This window comes from Rhipicephalus sanguineus, chromosome 7, assembly GCF_013339695.2.
Source record: "Rhipicephalus sanguineus isolate Rsan-2018 chromosome 7, BIME_Rsan_1.4, whole genome shotgun sequence".
Taxonomy (NCBI): Eukaryota; Metazoa; Arthropoda; class Arachnida; order Ixodida; family Ixodidae; genus Rhipicephalus; species Rhipicephalus sanguineus.
The window spans coordinates 66,749,324-66,767,075 of NC_051182.1; the positions used below are offsets into that span (position 1 = coordinate 66,749,324).

The following is a 17,752-nucleotide window of genomic DNA, read 5'->3' on the forward strand; positions in this document are numbered from 1 at the left end:
TCGCTATAGAGCATATGGGCCCAACGATGACGGGCCGACCCCAAGTTTCGAGTGAGAGAGGCGTGTCGCCGCAACTGCACGACAGAGCTCGTCGGGAAGAGAGACGTCGGCCGCCCAGCAACGAAGGGAATCCGATCCTGGCTTGCGAGTGGCCAAGCAGGAGCTCACGGACCGTTTAGCGGCGTCATATTATCATCGCTGTATCGACAGCTAAAATAGTACTTAGTAAAAAACGCACCCCAAAGCCAAGGAAAGGCACCAGCTCCGCAGTTTCATCAGTCTTCGCGACGCCAAGTCAGTGAAGCTGTGCTAAATTTTACCCTTGAATGTTGCATTTGTGCGCTGTGACGTGCAGCTCATGCAGTTACTGCTTCATCGCAATGCCCGCTGAATACGTTGTAATACCAAAGGAAACATGGCACTGCCGCAGAACCCAACGACGGTCGGAGTGCCGCCGCGGCCGCGTCTTCGTCGCCTAGGCAACCGCGACCGCCGCGCGCGCGGAGCATCTCTGTGTACCACGTGACTTTTTTAACGCGCGGCCGAAATACTCTCCCAGTGAATCCTGATGCGACAGCAGCGCCAAATCTGTCGCTGATGGCGGCGGCGCCGCGCAACATCGCTTAGTTTTGCAACTGACCTGGTTCTATAAACGTTGCTTTGAGGTGCACGTCAAGACATGAAAACTGGTGTATTTTATTTAACAGGAAAGCTGCCGTAAAATAATTGCAAGCAGGGGGAAGCAAGGTACTTTATTTACAGTTCACTTACAATATACGCACAGACAACACGGACGACCAAGCAAACAAGCCTCACAGCAGTGTAGTGGCCACAAGCAGAATCGTCGTGATCTGCCCTCTCTTGCGTGGCATTGTATACCCGTATATTACGGCGGCCGTAAAACAATAGTTCACCCGTATTGCACCTTTTCTCACGGCAGTTCTACATAGAGCCTGCAGTGAATGTGCCACGTTATAGACATAATTGATCACTCTCAGAACAGACAAGATCGAGTTGCCGGTGTTGACGTGGGTATTGGAGACACTTATAGTGCTAATAGGCTCCCGTCAGTGGGCGGGCTTGCAAGATAAACTGCGAGAATTATAAGCTGAATGCCGCTACGTCGTTGTGTGTGCCAATCCCCATCTCTGTGCCCATTGCAGTTTTTTTAGATACATTCCACTGATTGTGGAGTTTTTTTTACATAAAAGTGGAAACAAAGAAAAAACTGCAGGTAAGTGGAGTCTACAGAGTAAAAGGTCCAGGAGTTGCTTTTTAGCATTGTGACACTTTCTAGTTGATAACTGCGCCGGCATTTAAATAAAATATTTGATTATTGCCAGGCGCGTTGGGTTTACAAATGCCGGCGCCTGCGCGATTGCAAACCCGAAAAATTTATTTGACGCGGCTTTTTCCAGGATCACGCGGCATAATAGAAGATGGGAGGCACCTGTGAGGCGCTAAGTGCACCTACGTTTAACGTGAAGCACAATATTGTTAACGGGGTTGATAGATATCAAGGGAACTTCAAATTTGAGAGCGCTTGCACTCTGAGGGCTGAGGCTAAACTCATATCGTCGCACCAGTTTAAAAATTGCCATCTTAAGTTCCAACAGCGCGAACTTCTTTCCAATGCACTCGCGTGGTCCCATTCCAAATGGTACGTAGGAGGCGGGATGCTTCTCTTTCTCCCAGCCTTCTGAGAACCGATCCGGGATGAACCTATCCGGGTTCGGCCAAAGATCTGGATTCCGGTGAATATTCCACGTTGGCACTATCAGGCGCGTCCCTCCCGGTATGATCTTTCCAGCGAGCTCGGTGTCCCGGTAACACATTCTTGCGGTGAAGAACACCAGCGGCGGGTACTTGCGCAAACCTTCATTGATTACCATCTCGAGCCTTTTGAGATTCTGCAACTTGTCGAACAGGACCTCCGGGGTTACGTCACCCGGTAACGCAGACGAAAGCTCTGCGTACAGTTTCTGCTGCTCTTCCGGGTTTCTAGCCAGCTCGTCCAGGAGCAACGCCAGTGTAAGCGACGTCGTCTCAAAGCCACCACCCAAAGCGATAAAACAGTTGGACACCACGTGCTGGTCCGTCATGGACAGGCGGTCGCTGCAGCTGTTGTCGTTCTTAGCGTTGCTTTTGTGCCGCGCGTCCAGCATGAGCTGAAGCATATCCACTGCGCGAGATTCCTTTTCCCGATTTTCGTCCTCCAGAAGCCGTCGCGCTTTGATCACTTCACGCACGCTCTCGGTAACGCAGATGAACATCTTTCCGTAGTGCGTGTGTGGAAGGATCGGCGCGAGGAACCACCGTATGGCAGGAAGAGCCACGGTGACGTCCATGATGGGATTGTCTGCGCCTATCATAGTCTCCCTTAAACTCGTGAGGAAGGGGTCCTCTGGATTTCGCTGATACTCGCACTGCATAGAAAAGAAGTGGGTTGAGGATCAGCCGCAAATTGTGTTCAATGTTAGCCGTACAAGCTTTCAAGCCTTGCCCAGCGAAGGTATGTACAATAGTTTTGCGTATAGTTGGAAGGTCGGAAAGGCGGCACCACTTGAACAAAAGTAGATAGTCAGAGTACGCCCACTTTCCCACCTGTTCGTCTTCGCTATTGCAATTGCCGCGTCAAAATATAGCCAAGGACCTCTTTAACTACAGGGATGTCAAAGCAAGTACGCCGCTTTGGAGCGTGCTGTGAGACATGCTACTCCCTTATCACTAACGTAGGAACCTTGTATCAAGTGTTCGCACATTAGTGGGATATAGTTAACTCTAACCTTAAAACCTTCTCACTACCAACAAATTTGCAAGTTGTACGGCACAAAATAACATGACACAAGGAGCACACACACACGGGACTTCGTTCTCGTGTCTTCGTATTTACTTCACTCGCACCGAGATGTCGCACCAACTTGCCCAGACCTAAGAACTTCTATAAAAAAATGTATCGTGTCGAACCAGCAGCAGGGTGAAACGCTGATAAAGTTACTATTAGCGGCACTAATATGAAAAACTAATCCATTGTGACGTCATTGTAATTACCTGACGTAAAATTTTTGTGATCGCTGATGTAAGCGCGGAGCAGGATGGGAAGCTTTTTTTAAACGCACTCTATAGAAATACGAAAGAAAACGGAGCGAGAACAGAGCAACGCGGACCGTTGTTTCTTCAAAGCAGCGACTTCCTCCTTCCCACAAGCTTTACCCGTCGCGCCCTCTTGCGGCATTCGCAAATAGGGGAACGATTCTGCACGACATAAAGCTATTATAACAGATTTAGAGGAAAAGATGTGTTGCAAATGCCGACGGCCCGTAAGCTCCCGGATAACGCCGCTGTACCCTGTGATCCTTCCTGAAATAAAGACAGCGATCCTTAGATGCAGTCATGTGGTAAGAATTCTGTTGCAGTGCTCCGGCTCGTCCAAAGTAAACGCCGTGTCGCTGGCCAAGCGAAACGTGCAAGTTGGGGTTCCGTTTCGCAAGGTTTTCTTCACCACAGGTTTGTCTGCATCATTTTATTGACACGTCGATTCATATTCAGCTGAGCGGGGCCGTTTCCGTTGATTACCAGAGACGCATACTTTTAATCAATTGAGAAACGATGCAGTCTGTAGGTTTAATTGCGTCGCTCGCTGCGCTAGGCCGGCGTCAGCTGTCTTGTTTTCGACTGCACAGTAACATTCCCCTATGGTAGAACGAAGAAACTTTAGCGCATTGCATTGAAAGCCAAACATCTTCATTTCTTCCTGAAAGGAACGAGGGTCACCCCCCTCTCTCTCTCCTGTTCCTTTTTTTTTTCACAGTGCACCCCAATCAGACACGATGCCTGATTACGGCGGTCTCTAGTGTTTACTTGTTTTGAAAACGAAGAGCACTACCTGCTGTAAAACGTTTTCAATGCCTCCCCGGCTGCCGAGAATCAACGAATCGACTAGCGCGCTGAACTGGATGAAGATCGGCTCAACGCGTTTATACAAAATCGTCAAAATCGTTTCAGGGTCCCTTTAATAAAAGCCCTTAGGATTTGTTTTCGCTAAAAGTGACAACTAAGTACTGCCAGAGAAAAATAATATGCCTGCAGCGCACGTGACGAATTAAATCATACAACTACAAGAGCAACAGCGGCACATTTTGTGCGCGCTTTTGCAGTTTTGTTGACACCTAATAAGCGCAGTGGTCGGGACAAAAACAAAAAAAGTCACAGTTTCACCGCAAGGACGAAGCAATGAATGCGATAGCAACAAGTTAGAATGTCACACGAAGAACGGCAAGCAACTCAATTCTTGCAGGGCCCCGCTCAAGTGCAAAGGACGCACGAAAAGAACACAAACTGGACGAGCGCGAACTAACAAATGTCACAGCTCGACGTTTGCAGCACGCTGCTGAAACACAAAGACAGACGCTCGAAAATAACGCAGAGGTATACGCAGGATGAGCGCGAACTAACAACAGACAAAGTTGTCAGTTCGTTATATTTAAGTAGCGCGCTGCAAGTGTCGACTGTGCCCAACCAGCGCCCTCTAGAATATTTTCAGGCCTGCTCACTACTCCGGCCATGGCCTCTGACGTCAGTCATTTTTGACCCTCGTCTCCTGCTGAGTAGACGTGCGCATGCATGCTCACGCCGTTTGAGAGAGCAGGATTGCTAAGCCTGACGAAGCCTGCCGTGGTATACTGGTGTTTCTTTTGGCGTCTGCTTGAAGACCGTGGTCTGCGTTTGTGTAGTGCTGCGTGGTGATGTGATGTGCTTCGTTCACGGAATGTTGTACACCTGCAAGCTCTCCCAATGGAGCAGTGCTGTGGGCCCAAGTGTCGCCGATATTGGCGATGTATCGAAGGTTCCAGTGGTTTCATTCTCCCAAGGCGACCAAAAAGAGAAATGAGAGCGTGCCGTTCATCGGGATGACACCGATATGCATTCTCTCCGTGATTCAAAGGTATGTGTAGTCTATGCTACTTGCTTTTCAGATGTTTTAAAGGCACCACCTCTAACACGTTCAGTTATTTCGATAAAATAATGTCGTGTGCACTTCTGACTTGTTAGCGTAAGCCTTGACATAAGGCACATTTAGCTGAGCGTGGCAGACGCTCACCCCCGCGATGATGTAGCGTCTCTAGAGAGTGCATAGATTTCCCGTTTTGACGAGCGCGTCTTGGCGAGACGCGGTGAGCTTGTCTGCAAAACGACGGCGAAACGAATTAGACGCACTTTCATGCTCCAATCAAGCGACTTCACAAGCGCTGCGAGAGATGCGTTTTACGTTCCGCTGCTCGCACCCCGAACTCATAAAAATGCAGCAATAAACGAGCGTGGCAGTATATTCTGAGAACAGCCGTTTTTTTCCTTCAGGGTCGGAAACATTTCGCTATTTTCGCGTAGCACCGCGGGCTTCTTTTGACTGAGAAACGCTAAGCAATGGCGATGCGTGGCGTCGTGCATCTGTTTTGTATACATAGTATTTCTGACCGGTGCTCCGACCACTTTTTGCGGTATTAGAATTATGCGCCATCAGTCTCGCAAGCACCTTCGCCTAATTTGTTTCCTTGAAATGTGTACGGCTGCAAGTCAGCTGAATTGGGATGCCTGTAGACACCTCATAGATTTTGTTGCTTTGTAACTGGGCAAATAAGTATCAGAGCGGAAAGCCTGTGATAAACCGCTTTCTTAAATGGTTTTCAGGTGTGTGAGCTCCATTTCAAGCCAGAACACTTAAGGACGACTACCAAGTACACCGATCCAAGAACCGGCAGGACAGTAGTAGCTTCTATGGGGGCTACTCAGCTGACTCTGGACCTCTGGACGCAGTGCCGACAATTTTTCTCGTTTACCAAATAAATAGAAACAGTTTCTGCACATCTTATGGACAGTGTGACGTGTGTGCGTGTGTGTGTGTGTAAATAAAGAATGAAGTATGAATCAAACTTGCCTTATTTATTTCGTCACTTTTCGGGGCCATCAACCTTCGCATTTATAAATCGGTCACATTTTCGATAGCGCACAATCTTTTCTTATTTTTAAGTGGAATAATAAGTCGCTTACAGACCAATAACCAAAGACTCTAAAGCGTAACACATTCCTTAAGCCAGCGCCAATCCCGACGCAAAAGGCAAAATAAAGCTGTTACGCATGTAAAACTAGCCGCGAACGCTTTATCATTTCATAGGAGACGATAGTGGCAATGGTCTCCCGCGCGTTCGCTCGCTCGGTCAAGACGTGTGACGTCACGGCGGCAGTGAGCAGGCCTGAAATTTTTTTCTAGGTGGCATTGGCCCAACCCAACCTTCTTTGCACAACCCCACACTCTTACATATTTTTTTTTCTTGAAAAATGTGGCGCGTGCAGTGACCCTTCTGCGCCTCTTGCCGCGTGGTGGCGTTTTAAGCATTGCTTACTCGGTCATCCAGATCGCGAGTGGGTACAGGAATTGGCCACTTTGCAGTGCGCGTCACAAGCGCAGTTGAAACAAGATCTATAAGCGTTGCTTTAAAAAAAAGCGCGCCCTTTGCTTCATTTCGCGGGTCATAGTGAGCACGCTGAAACGCCTCCGAGGTCTGCGTACCGCCAGCGGCAAATGGTGTATATAAATAGATCGCCGTTAGTGTTCTAGAGAGCAAAATGCGCGTGGCAAAATTGTCTAACGCGGCGCGCTCCTGAACGAAGGGCCACAGGTTCGAATCACGGTAGCGCTCATAAGAATAATTTATTTCTAGATTATTTTCTTTGTGGCTATTATTTATATATACATACATAAATACATACGGAACATGACGGTGATGACGACGGCAAAAGCCCACTGAGAGTGTCCATGTAATGGCTCTCGCAATAATATGCGTTGCGCTCAACGTGGAAGAATTGCGCTAGGTGATAATTTTAATTAAAAGTATAAACCTTCAATTTGCTGGTCTTAAAAGTCGAGAATTACAGTTATACGTGTGGCATTCCTTTATCAACGCTTTGCATTAAAGGGGCCCTGCAACACTTTTTGAGCATGATCACAAAACGCTGCTGATCGGTTGTGGAGGCTTCCGAGAACACGCCAGCCTATTATTCTAGCGTAGCACGTGGTCTCGAATTCACAAATAATTCTCAAAGTCAGCTAGAAATCTATCCCTCTTTTCGCTACAAGTGATGCCATATATGCAAATTACTGCGTCATATACCCAAAGTCCACAGCCATTGGATGGTTTGAGCATCATGACCTGCATAGTTACCTTGGCCGCCGCTGGAAGCCGTTACGTAACCCCCGCGCACGCTCGCGATCAAACTGAAAGTAATCCGTGCGTTCGAAGAAAATAAAGAAAGGGCTGAAGGTCAAGACGCCTGCTGACGAAAGGACGCATCTTCTTGCCCCCTTGTCATCCCCATCCCTGCGTAGCTTTCAGCGCGCTCACTGGTACGAAAGGAGAGAGAAAGCTCTTGAAGCGTGCGAAAAATCCCTCTATCTCCGCTTTTGCTTGACGGACTCTAAAAAATTTTGCTGCATGGAATTCGTGAAACGTCATGCAGTAATAGTGAGGCTATTCAATTACTCAGAAAAGCATTGCAGGGGCCCTTCAAGTTTACTTGTGGCAATGTGGGTAACAAAATAACTTTAGCGAAATGTTTCGCACCTAATCGTGAACAATTGAATTATATTATTTCATTCATGCCCTACAGCTTCGAGATGTGGCTCGTTGCAAAGTTTGCTTGATTAACATAATGCCAAGGCAGAGAGCACTACCGGTTACATTACAGCACTTTTTAGAGCGAAGCTCTCGGGTGCCAGTTCCTGCGTTGCCGCGTACCTCGCCTCTCCCCTTCCCTCGCCGTAACCGAGCCGAGGAGCACAGCGAAAGACGTCTTGCGTACCCCCCGCTTGCGCGTCCGCCAACCAGAGCGCAGTCAATTGGCATGCATTTGCGGTTGCTTCCGATGCCACCAGATGGCTCTGCGCTCCGCGGACTGCTAGAGAACGGACGTGTTTTTCGTGGGTTCCGGAATGACAGCGTCAGATAAGTTTCTTTTTTTTTTTTGCATGATTCCAGCTTGTTTTTTTTTAGTTATATGAGTACATAAGCCACTAGATTGAAGGTTAATAGGGCTTACAACTTTGTACTGTTTTCTGTGTGACAGTTGCCTGGGTTTTTTTTTATTATTATTTGTTTGTTCGGACACCACGTGGCTGAAAGGTACACATGTGATTTGCAGTGTAGCATACTCGCGGAGTTTAGTGATATCATTTGGATTTAAGTGTATTTAATCCGCCGTGTGAACGATCTAGCCATGGTCAAAAAGACCGTAAAGTGTTCAGGGCGCGGAATGGGATGGAAAATGGAGGTTGGTACGGATGAGAAGACAGAGGGAGCTGACGCCAAGTGTAAGCAATGCGAGTTAGAGGCGAAAATGGAAATAATGATGGCTGCCCAGAATGAGCTCATGGTAAGAATCGCCGAGCTGGAAAATGCGTTGGCGACAGAGCGGGAAAAAACGATGGCTATGGGGGAAAGGCTTAAGTCAGCCGAGGAGGGGTTAGCAAAGGTAGCAAGCGACAGAGGGAACAGAGGGGCACCGACCCCTACACTGGTAGACGCGAAGGGGGAAACAGGTTTGGAAAAGACAGGTGCAAGGGTCACAGGACCTAGCTTCCGCGAAGTAGTTTTGGGAAGGGGAGGGACAATACAGCAGCAGTGGCACGCGCTAATAACCGAGGCAGTGGCCAGGTGCGGGAGAGTCCAGCAGAAAAGTCGGAACACGTGATAATCGCCGGGGACTCGAATTTAGTTAGATGCGCAGAAGCAGTCAAAGAAAGGGTGAGAGGCGACAAACGAGTTTTAATAGGGAAGTTCCCGGGACATGGGATGGGATCAGTGATGAGACAAGCTAGCGCAAAACTCGCAACTAAGGCTAATGGACGTAACCTCGTGATAATCGCGGGAGGTCTAAACGACGTCTTGAATGAAGAATCAGCCGAACTAGCGACCACATTAGCGAAAGGGGTAGATGACATGCGCGCCATTTCCCCTCAGGTGCAGATAGTGGTATGCACAATACCGGAGGTACCGGTGAGTGACGTCAACCTGCAAAGAGCGGTTGTCGACGCAAACAAAGAGATATGGCATATGAGTCGAAAGAAAGGCATCGAGGTAGTGGAAATAAACAGACAGGTGCACAGGTGGGGTGGTTTTCAAAGAGACGGAATACACTTCGATAGGAGGCTTGGTCATGAGGTGGGTTGGCGACTTGCGGGACGCGCAGTAGCTTTTTTTGGGGGGCACGCGGTCCCTTCGGTGCCCAGGGTAGCTTGTAATGAGGAAAACAACCAGGGGGACTCTTTGACAGGCAGTATAGCGAAAAACCAGAGAAAAGTTAAAAGAAGGGAGAAGGCGCGTGTTGCAATTAGTTACATTAACATGCAGGGTGGCAGAAAAAAGGAAAAATGGTTAGAGATTGAGGGACAGTTAAACAAGGAACAGATAGGTGTTTATGCGGTTACAGAAACACACCTTAGAGACTTGGAAGAGCCACCACATATTGACAATTATATTTGGGAAGGATGTACAGGATCACATCAGAAAGGAGAGGTGGGGGTGTTGGAATGCTAATTCATAGCAGAACAAAATGGGATAGAGTGAAGCAGACGTGTTCAGAGCACCTTTGGGTTTCGGGCACAGTAGGTGGAAAGAAAACGTGGCTAGGTGTAGCATACTTGTGGACGGGGAATAACTGCAGAGAAAAGAATCTGGAGATAGTGAAATGCATAAGCACCGATATTAAAGAATTTGGTCATGATGCCGAAATAATCCTTCTAGGGGACATGAACGCTCACATTCGTGACCTTGACGGATATTCAGACACCAATGGCAAGTTATTGGTAGATCTCTGCGAGCAACATAGGCTTGAGATAGTTAACGTGGGGCCGAAGTGTGAGGGGCAGATCACGTGGGAAGTCGGAAACAGGCAATCGAGCATTGATTATTGTCTCATGACAGAAGGAATATATGACAAACTTAGAGAGATGAGAATAGACGAGGAAGGCATTAACAGCTTGGGTAGTGATCATAAACGCATAATATTACAAATGGGATATAAAACTGAAATAAGAACATAGAATCAAAATTTGGCAGCTTGTATCTAAATGACAAACAAATAACGAATGTAGCCGCAAGAGTCGAAGAAAAAGTAGACGAACTGCCAGGCAAAGACTGGAAGTATAGTGAGCTGCTACATATAATCACAAAAGAAATGGAAAAAGAGAAGAAAACTATTTGTTGGAAAGGAAAGAGAAAGCCAAAAAGTTGGTGGAACAAAGAAATCCGGGAGGCGATCGAGAAGCGACGTGAGGCATCGCGGGAGCACAGAAAGGCAAAAAAAGAGAAGCGGCCACAGGACGAAGTCAACCAAATATGGGAAATATATTTAGAGCAAAAATCCATCGTGCAGAAATTAGTCGAGGCAAAAATTAAAGGTGAAAGTGAACGCTGGATGACAGAGATTCGCGAAAAGAAGAAGGCCGCGCCTAGGATATTTTGGAGCCACCTAAAAGCGCTAGGTAGGAAGTCTGTCACAATGCAACAACGTTTGGTAGATGAAGGAGGAAATCAATTGGAAGGACATAAAGCGCTAGGTTACATCCGAAAGATAACAGCCGATTCGTTTAAAAAGGTCACCCAGGGGATTCCCCCGGTAGGTAATAGTACGCAAAGGAGTGCAACTGACGAAGGTGTAGTACTAGAGAATTTCAATTGGAAGAAGGCCGAAGGAAAAATTTCTAAGCGCACTACTCCGGGCTTAGATGGGGTTCCCGTCAGCCTCATTAACGAACTCGGACATAACACTAAAGAAGCACTGCTGAAAGCCGTAGAAAAGTGCTTACAGGAGCGGGAAATACCAGACAGTTGGCGAAAAAGTAGAATGAACTTAATCTATAAAGGCAGGGGAGAAAAGGATAACATTCGCTCGTATAGACCGCTAACCATTACATCGGTGCTATACAGGTTGGCGATGCAGGCAGTAAAATTAAAAATAGAAGCGTGGGTAGAACAAAATGATATTTGGGAGAACTTCAGAATGGATTTCGAATCGACAGGCGGTTAGACGATAATCTGTTTGTTCTTACCCAGTGTATAGAAATATCGAAAATAGAAAGAGGCCCTTATACATAGCTTATCTAGATATCACCGGAGCGTATGACAACGTTAATCAGGAAATTTTGTGGGATATATTGAAAGAAGTGGGCATAGGGGACGACTGTATACAGCTTTTGAGGGAAATGTACCGAGAAAATACAGTTTGTATAGAATGGGAAGGAATAAGTAGTAAGGACAGCGTTGAAATTAGCAAGGGGCTGAGACAGGGATGTCCTTTGTCCCCGCTGTTATTCATGCTGTACATGGTGAGGATGGAAAAAGCGCTAGAAGGTAGCAACGTTGGATTTAATTTGTCACACAAACAGGTCGGCACGATGGTTGAGCAGAAGCTTCCAGGTCTATTTTATGCTGATGATATTGTCTTATTTGCGGACAGTCAAGATGATATACAGCGACTGGCAGATATATGCGGAAGGGAATGTGAGGCTCTAGGACTAGGATTTAGTGCAACCAAATGTGGATTGATGGTATTCAATGATCACGAAGACCATGCGGTCTTCATACAGGGCCAAAAAATACCGAGGGTAAGCGAGTACAAGTACCTCGGAGTATGGGTAAATGAGGGGGATAGATATATGGAGGTACAAGAGAAAGCAGTGGTAGCAAAGGGAAAGAGGAATGCTGCAATTATGAAGCACAGAGCTTTATGGGGATACAATAGGTACGAGGTGCTTCGAGGGCTGTGGAAGGGTGTGATGGTCCCGGGGCTTACATTTGGGAACTCAGTGGTTTGCATGAAGTCAGAGGTACAATCAGGATTGGATGTAAATCAAAGGACGGTGGGCCGCCTCGCGTTGGGCGCTCACGGGAAGACGACAATTGAGGCTGTAAAGGGTGATATGGGATGGACAGGCTTTGAAGTGAGGGAAGCTCAGAGCAAAATGAGATTCGAAGAGAGGCTGAGGAAAATGAAGAAGAGTAGATGGGCAGACAAGGTTTTCAGGTATTTGTATAGAAAAAGCGTTGACACGCAGTGGAGAAAGAGAACTAGGAGGCTCACCAGTAAATATACGGCTAGCAGTGCGGGCGATATGGCAACAGGGAGCATTAAGCGGAAGGTCAGGGAGGCGGAGAGGACTTATTGGATGACAGCGATGGGAAAGAAGCCGGCTCTGAGTAACTACCGAAAGGGAAAAAACGAAATAAGGAGGGAAATGTTTTATGATAATTCAAGGGGAAGCGCTTTACTGTTTGAAGCAAGGTCGGGCTGCCTTAGAACGCGAAGCTATAAAGCGAGATTCAGTAACGAAGACGAACACTGTACATGCTGCGGGGGAACTAGGGAAACGATGGAACATGTACTGATTGAATGTGGCGATATTCACCCAGGTATACGTGTGGGCACGAGTCTACAGGAAGCCTTGGGTTTTAGGGACAACAATGGAAAGCTGAACACGTCCGCGATAGAAATAAGTAAGAGACGGTTAGAGTATTGGTGGCAGAAGAGTAGAGATAAAGTACAAAAATAAATAATGGGGGGGGGGGGGGGAATAAGGTCATTCTGCCTTAAGAGGCAGAGAGATAGACCGTGAATTTATAAATATTTTTGGTATAATAAGATAGATTTAATCAATGTAGACAAGGTATTAGGCCAGCATGAAACAAGGAAGTTTTTCCTTTTTCTTCGAGCATGGTGGCAGACATGTCACCGCCCCGTTATAAAGGGGACGCTCATAGCATCCATCCATCCATCGGCGAAGCCAGGACATGCATTAAAAGTTTAGACGAAAAGGCATGCTACTTGAGATAACGTGCGTTCACGCATCCTCTCTACCTTTCACTTCGTACTGTCACTGTATAGTGTTGAAAATGGATAAAACAACATTCAACGGTTACACTACAATCATTTGCATGGCCATGAGGCTAATATATTTCATTATCATGAAGGACTTGTAGAGGGTTGATCTTGGAGAAAAAGCTTGTGTAGAAAATAGTTTTTCGCAGCTGTATACATATAGGCCTACCGTAAGAAGATTAGCACAAGTCATGGACGACTGGAGCACCAAAAATGCGCTTAGCATTCAAACTTTGGCCTTTAGGATGGCGTGCTTTCTGCCGACCTCCTTCGCTTTAAAACATGAGTGGTGCCTGTTGCTTGTTATTGACATTTTAGCTAACAGAATGACCGCTTATCACAATTTTGCCGCTTTCGTCCTCGGTCACTTGTGGGAATTTTTTTTTTCCCGCTGGCACATAGATGTCTTTCTGAAATTATTTGCCTCAAAATATTGCGAAATGAATAAAAGCACAGAGCTGCGTCATATTTAGCATTAGGGAATAATGTAATCATGGGTAATTTTTCTATTGCCTTTAATAGGATCGCAGGCCTGAATGAAGCAACCTATAAAAATGCTGAGTTCATGATTTTACAGTTAGCTGGTCAAGTTTGCCGTGGGATAATAAATCAATGACTGTGGGCTGTAAATGGACCATGTCAAGCCTATTCGGCCTTCATACCATTGAGCACGTGCACACCGTAGGGAGAAAAGCTTCCAGACATCTTCACGTACCTTCCAACCAAGAATTGATTTCGTGATAGTGTCCATGGTGAGCCCTTGAGCCATAGCGGAGATATCCACATCCCCCGCGCTCGAGGCAATTCGTTGGTCCAGGATCTCTACTGTAGTGTTAGTACAGTCATCGATGATACGTGATATCATCCGCATTTTCGCATGGGAGAAGGTTGGGTTCAAAACACTCCGTACCATCTTCCATTCTTTACCTGAGAGGAATATGAAATGAGGATCAAATGGCAAGTTAGGGATCAAGATAAACGACATTAGTCGAGTTCACAAAGGTGCTGACAGAACAATGTAAGCTTGACGGAATATTGTTTAGCTTTTGACTGTGTCGTCGTACTCTTAGCATCCAATTTGTTTAAAATGGCGCATGCACAAACAAAGAGACTACGCCTCACGGTTTTTGATGGCTGGCGAGACATTCGCCATACCCAGTACTTTCAAGTCATTTGTGCATGTTTTCTACTCTATATTGTTATGCATAACACAAGCAGTAAACAACTTAACAGAACAGTGAAAGCGTGTTAATTTCAGCACCGTTAATTCGGAAAATCAATTGATTTGAACGTGTTCTCCTGTCCCGGCAAGAAGATGTACTGTTTAATGGCATCAAACTCTCGTTATTTCGGCCATATTTGGACAGAATTCGGGTGATTCGGATGATTTTCGGAGTGCGCTTTCTACGAAGCGCCACAAATCTGCGACGCAAACGAGTGAAAACAGCGTTCGCGATAACCGAAGCGGTCACGGGCCTTCAGAAAGTCGTGGTCTCCATTCACAATCTCACCACAGACACGTTGTTAGTGTGCAAGGCTTCAGACGCTGCGCAAATTTGTTCCATTTTCAATTTTACTCGGCTCATGCGAACTGCGTGGGCTCTATCTATACAAGGCTGGGCAGTATCGCGATACAAGAGTATCGCGATAGTCTTTCAGAGATACTTTTGAGTATCTGTATTTCTGTATCGAGGTACAATTGAAAAATGTATATGTATCTCAGTAGTGAAATACATTTACGATGTATCGCCTGTATCGCGATACTATGCTGGACACGGCTATCTCGTTACTTTGTTTTTTTTTTTTCTGTGTCGGAAATGAGTTGAGGCGTGTTTCCAATGGCGGAATGGCGTTTTTTTTTTCTTTTTTGTGCCAAGACAAGCAAAGGTGCGCCGCCGGTCGCCGACAGATAGGGCGGCGATGGTTTCCGCTCAAGCACAGAATGGGCGACGCCGCAGACGGTAGAATCGCGGGGGCAGTGTTGTAGGCCTCTGCCGACGAAAGTCGCTGTCTCTCAAGGTCAGTGCATCACGCCTAATTTTTTTCAGGTGGCAAGCTATTACTTCGCGACCCCCCACGCGGATACCGCCTTGGAACAGGCTTTGCAATGCTTCGCGTGCATTCAGTTCTCAAAGCGGCGGCACTTCCAAAAGCAGTTCCCGTAGTCGCGGCGGAAGGGACTAGAAGATGGCTATCTTTGACGCGCTTTCAGCCACCTCTCCAATGTCAGGGTGCGTTCCTAATTGATCACATGCGCGAAACGGTCTTTTGTGGTAGCAGGCTCCTCCACCGCCGGAGCCGACTTCGCCTGTTGCGGCTTTCTGAAATGGGTGCTGGTAGCGTCGGTGGTGGTGACAGCTTCATTGAAGCCGACAGGGTCTGACGGCCGAGGATTCTGAAGATGGGGACAGACTTCGGATTCCGAACAGTCAGAACAACCCAGAAAGTGAGGGCGGAAGCGTTTCGGTATCTAGATGACCCGAGAAGAGATATCGACATGCTGCAGGGCAATCCGGCTATGAAGGCGATATTTATTCACTATAACACGAATTTGTGCTCGCCTTCAGCGGTAGACAGACTTTTTTTCTTTTGTGAGTCTTGTGCTGAGGCTGAACCGACGCTGTTAGAAGACAGCCTATTTGAGATGCTCACACAGCAACCTTCTCAGCAAAGCAGATGTTATGTGCAAAGTAAATGCATACTTTTTCTCAATTCACTGATGTTCATTAGTGATTCGAGTGATTTGCTTAAAGTCTGCTATTTCTAGCATAGCTTAGTTTGTTCGCCAAGTATGTCGATTTCGGTGTCCAATCCTTGTTACTGTTGCTGTGAAATAGTGTACTTTTATTGCAATTGATACTAGTAATTATGTCATTATTGCTAATTATGTACTTTGTCCACCCCTCCCCTGCAATGTCTTAATGGCGCTGAGGGTACTGTAATAAATAAATAAATGAACTGAACGTTTCGATGCACTGTAACTTTAATTACAACATTATGCTACACTAATAAGTGTCTTTGCGTAGTATGAGCATCCTTCAAAAAAAAAGTATTCCAGAATACTTTTTTCGTCTTATTGCAAAAGTATCTCCGAAATATCCCGTTGCGTTAAAAGCAAATTTATCTCAGTATCTGTATTTTAGGCTTCCAGTTCATGTATTTCGATATCTGTATTCCGGAATACTTTTTCTGAGTATCTCTGCCCAGCCCTGATATGATCGCGCCGATAGCGACTGAGGCTAGAGCTGCGGCCAGTAGTGGTATCGCTTTCGCCGCGTGTCTTCAGAACTGCGTAGTCGCCATCCATGATTGTGCATTAGCGAGCAAGGTTTTTTTCAGCAGCAGATGCGGTGCACAGCAGTTTCGTTTGTTCTTTGGACGTAGCCAGCACGCATGCCTTCCGAACTGCGTGGACGCGCCTTTAGCCACCGCGGCATCATCCACAGCGGATGCGGCACTCAGTAGCTTCGTTTTGACTTCGCGCATTGTGCGTGCTGTTGAAGATAAAGGGCTTCAGCCGCGGTTCGCACGCCGCAAAACTCGCTTGATATACAATGTGAGGGACGAACCCGGCGACCTTTCCGGCAAAACAGCAAAAATGAAAAACACTGTTGTGAAGCGCGCGGGGTGCCGTTGGCGTTGGCAATGCGTGATATAGGAGGGGTTCAGAGCACGTTTCGGCTTAGGACATGGGGTCTTGAGCCGTGGTAGCATTGTGAATGAAGTCGCGAATGACGAAAATCGCGGCTTTGACAGTGCTGTTACGCAAATTAAGTACTGGATTTACGGATTCATAAATAAAATGAAAATGCATTGATGGAATAGACAGTTGTTTGTTGTCTTCTTGATGCATTCAATAATGCAGCCTTCGGTTATTTTGGACATTTTTTCCGGTCCCATGCGATCCAAATTAACGAGATTTTACTGTACTTAGTTGCGAAGAAATATAGTATTCCATTTCTAGTGCATCAGTACACCACCTTGTTCTTACAACGTCAGCAAACCAAATGCAAATTTTGTACAATCATGTGCACACTAAAGCTTTTACGGGTGATCGATATGTGCTAATGGTTTATGATATTCACTTCCTCACGACCAGATATTTCGATGTGTAGCGCTTTCCTAAGCAAAATAATTGTTATCTCTTTTTTTTTTTTGCCCCGACCGAAATTTTCTGGGATAGGAAACCTGTTGCCGAAAGAGAGCGAATCTCGATTGCAAGAATAATTCAGCGCACTTGGACGCACAATCTATGGAAATGTTCTTTATCGTAGTGGCTCGATCTCGAACAGCGCGCTGTGACATACGTTTTTGTTATTTTGATGTGCCATTTCGTATTGTCATGTATCAACTACTACAATCGCGATCGATCATGCAGAAGCTTCCTGTTGGCAACCCAAACGATAGTTATACTTAGTAGACGGAGACAACCTTAAGCACTGGTTAAGCAATATCCGTCAGTGAATAAAATGTTAGCGAGTGCTTAAAACTGGTTCCCTGGTGACTTTCTGCCAAAGACGCAGATATTATCACAGATTTTCTGATATCGAATTATGGACACAGAAGCCCTGCTTCTACTTTTAACGCGATAGCGTTAAAGAGCTCGTATCGCTGAAATTCCGCCGTCGGCGTCGGCGCCGTTGGTTGTGAGCGAAAAATCATCATCTTGTCCGTGACCGAAAAATCGAAAAAGCTGCAAATAAAATAAATAATAAAAATGTTGGGTCCGAGTGAGAATCGAACCCAGGTCGTCTGCGTGGCAAGCAGTGTTCTACCACACAGCCACGCCTCTGCTTGGAGCTGCACTGAAAGTAACTTTCAT

General features: G+C 46.5%; 1 protein-coding gene and 1 pseudogene across 1 annotated transcript; one reads left to right on the forward strand and one right to left on the reverse strand.

Annotated features, from left to right (window-relative positions):
- Positions 1 to 737: 737 nt before the first annotated feature.
- LOC119399480 (cytochrome P450 3A6) lies at positions 738 to 14,258 on the reverse strand. The gene is made up of 2 exons (XM_037666284.2): positions 13,646 to 14,258; positions 738 to 2,426 (listed from the first exon to the last, which is right to left on the reverse strand). Exons 1-2 carry the CDS (start codon positions 13,913 to 13,915, stop codon positions 1,461 to 1,463), a joined length of 1,236 nt encoding a protein of 411 aa, XP_037522212.1. The 5' UTR covers positions 13,916 to 14,258; the 3' UTR covers positions 738 to 1,460.
- A 3,044-nt stretch (positions 14,259 to 17,302) lies between these two features.
- LOC119398737 (ubiquitin-conjugating enzyme E2 D2-like) overlaps positions 17,303 to 17,752 on the forward strand; it is a 1,908-nt pseudogene continuing 1,458 nt past the window's right edge.

Bases quoted from the DNA above. Each gene is read 5' to 3' on its own strand.
- LOC119399480 (XM_037666284.2), bottom strand. From the start codon at position 13,915: ATGTCGTTTATCTTGATCCCTAACTTGCCATTTGATCCTCATTTCATA. The intron at 2,427-13,645 runs GTACGTGAAGAT...TTTTCTATGCAG, and splicing joins AATCAATTCTTGGTTGGAAG to TGCGAGTATCAGCGAAATCC.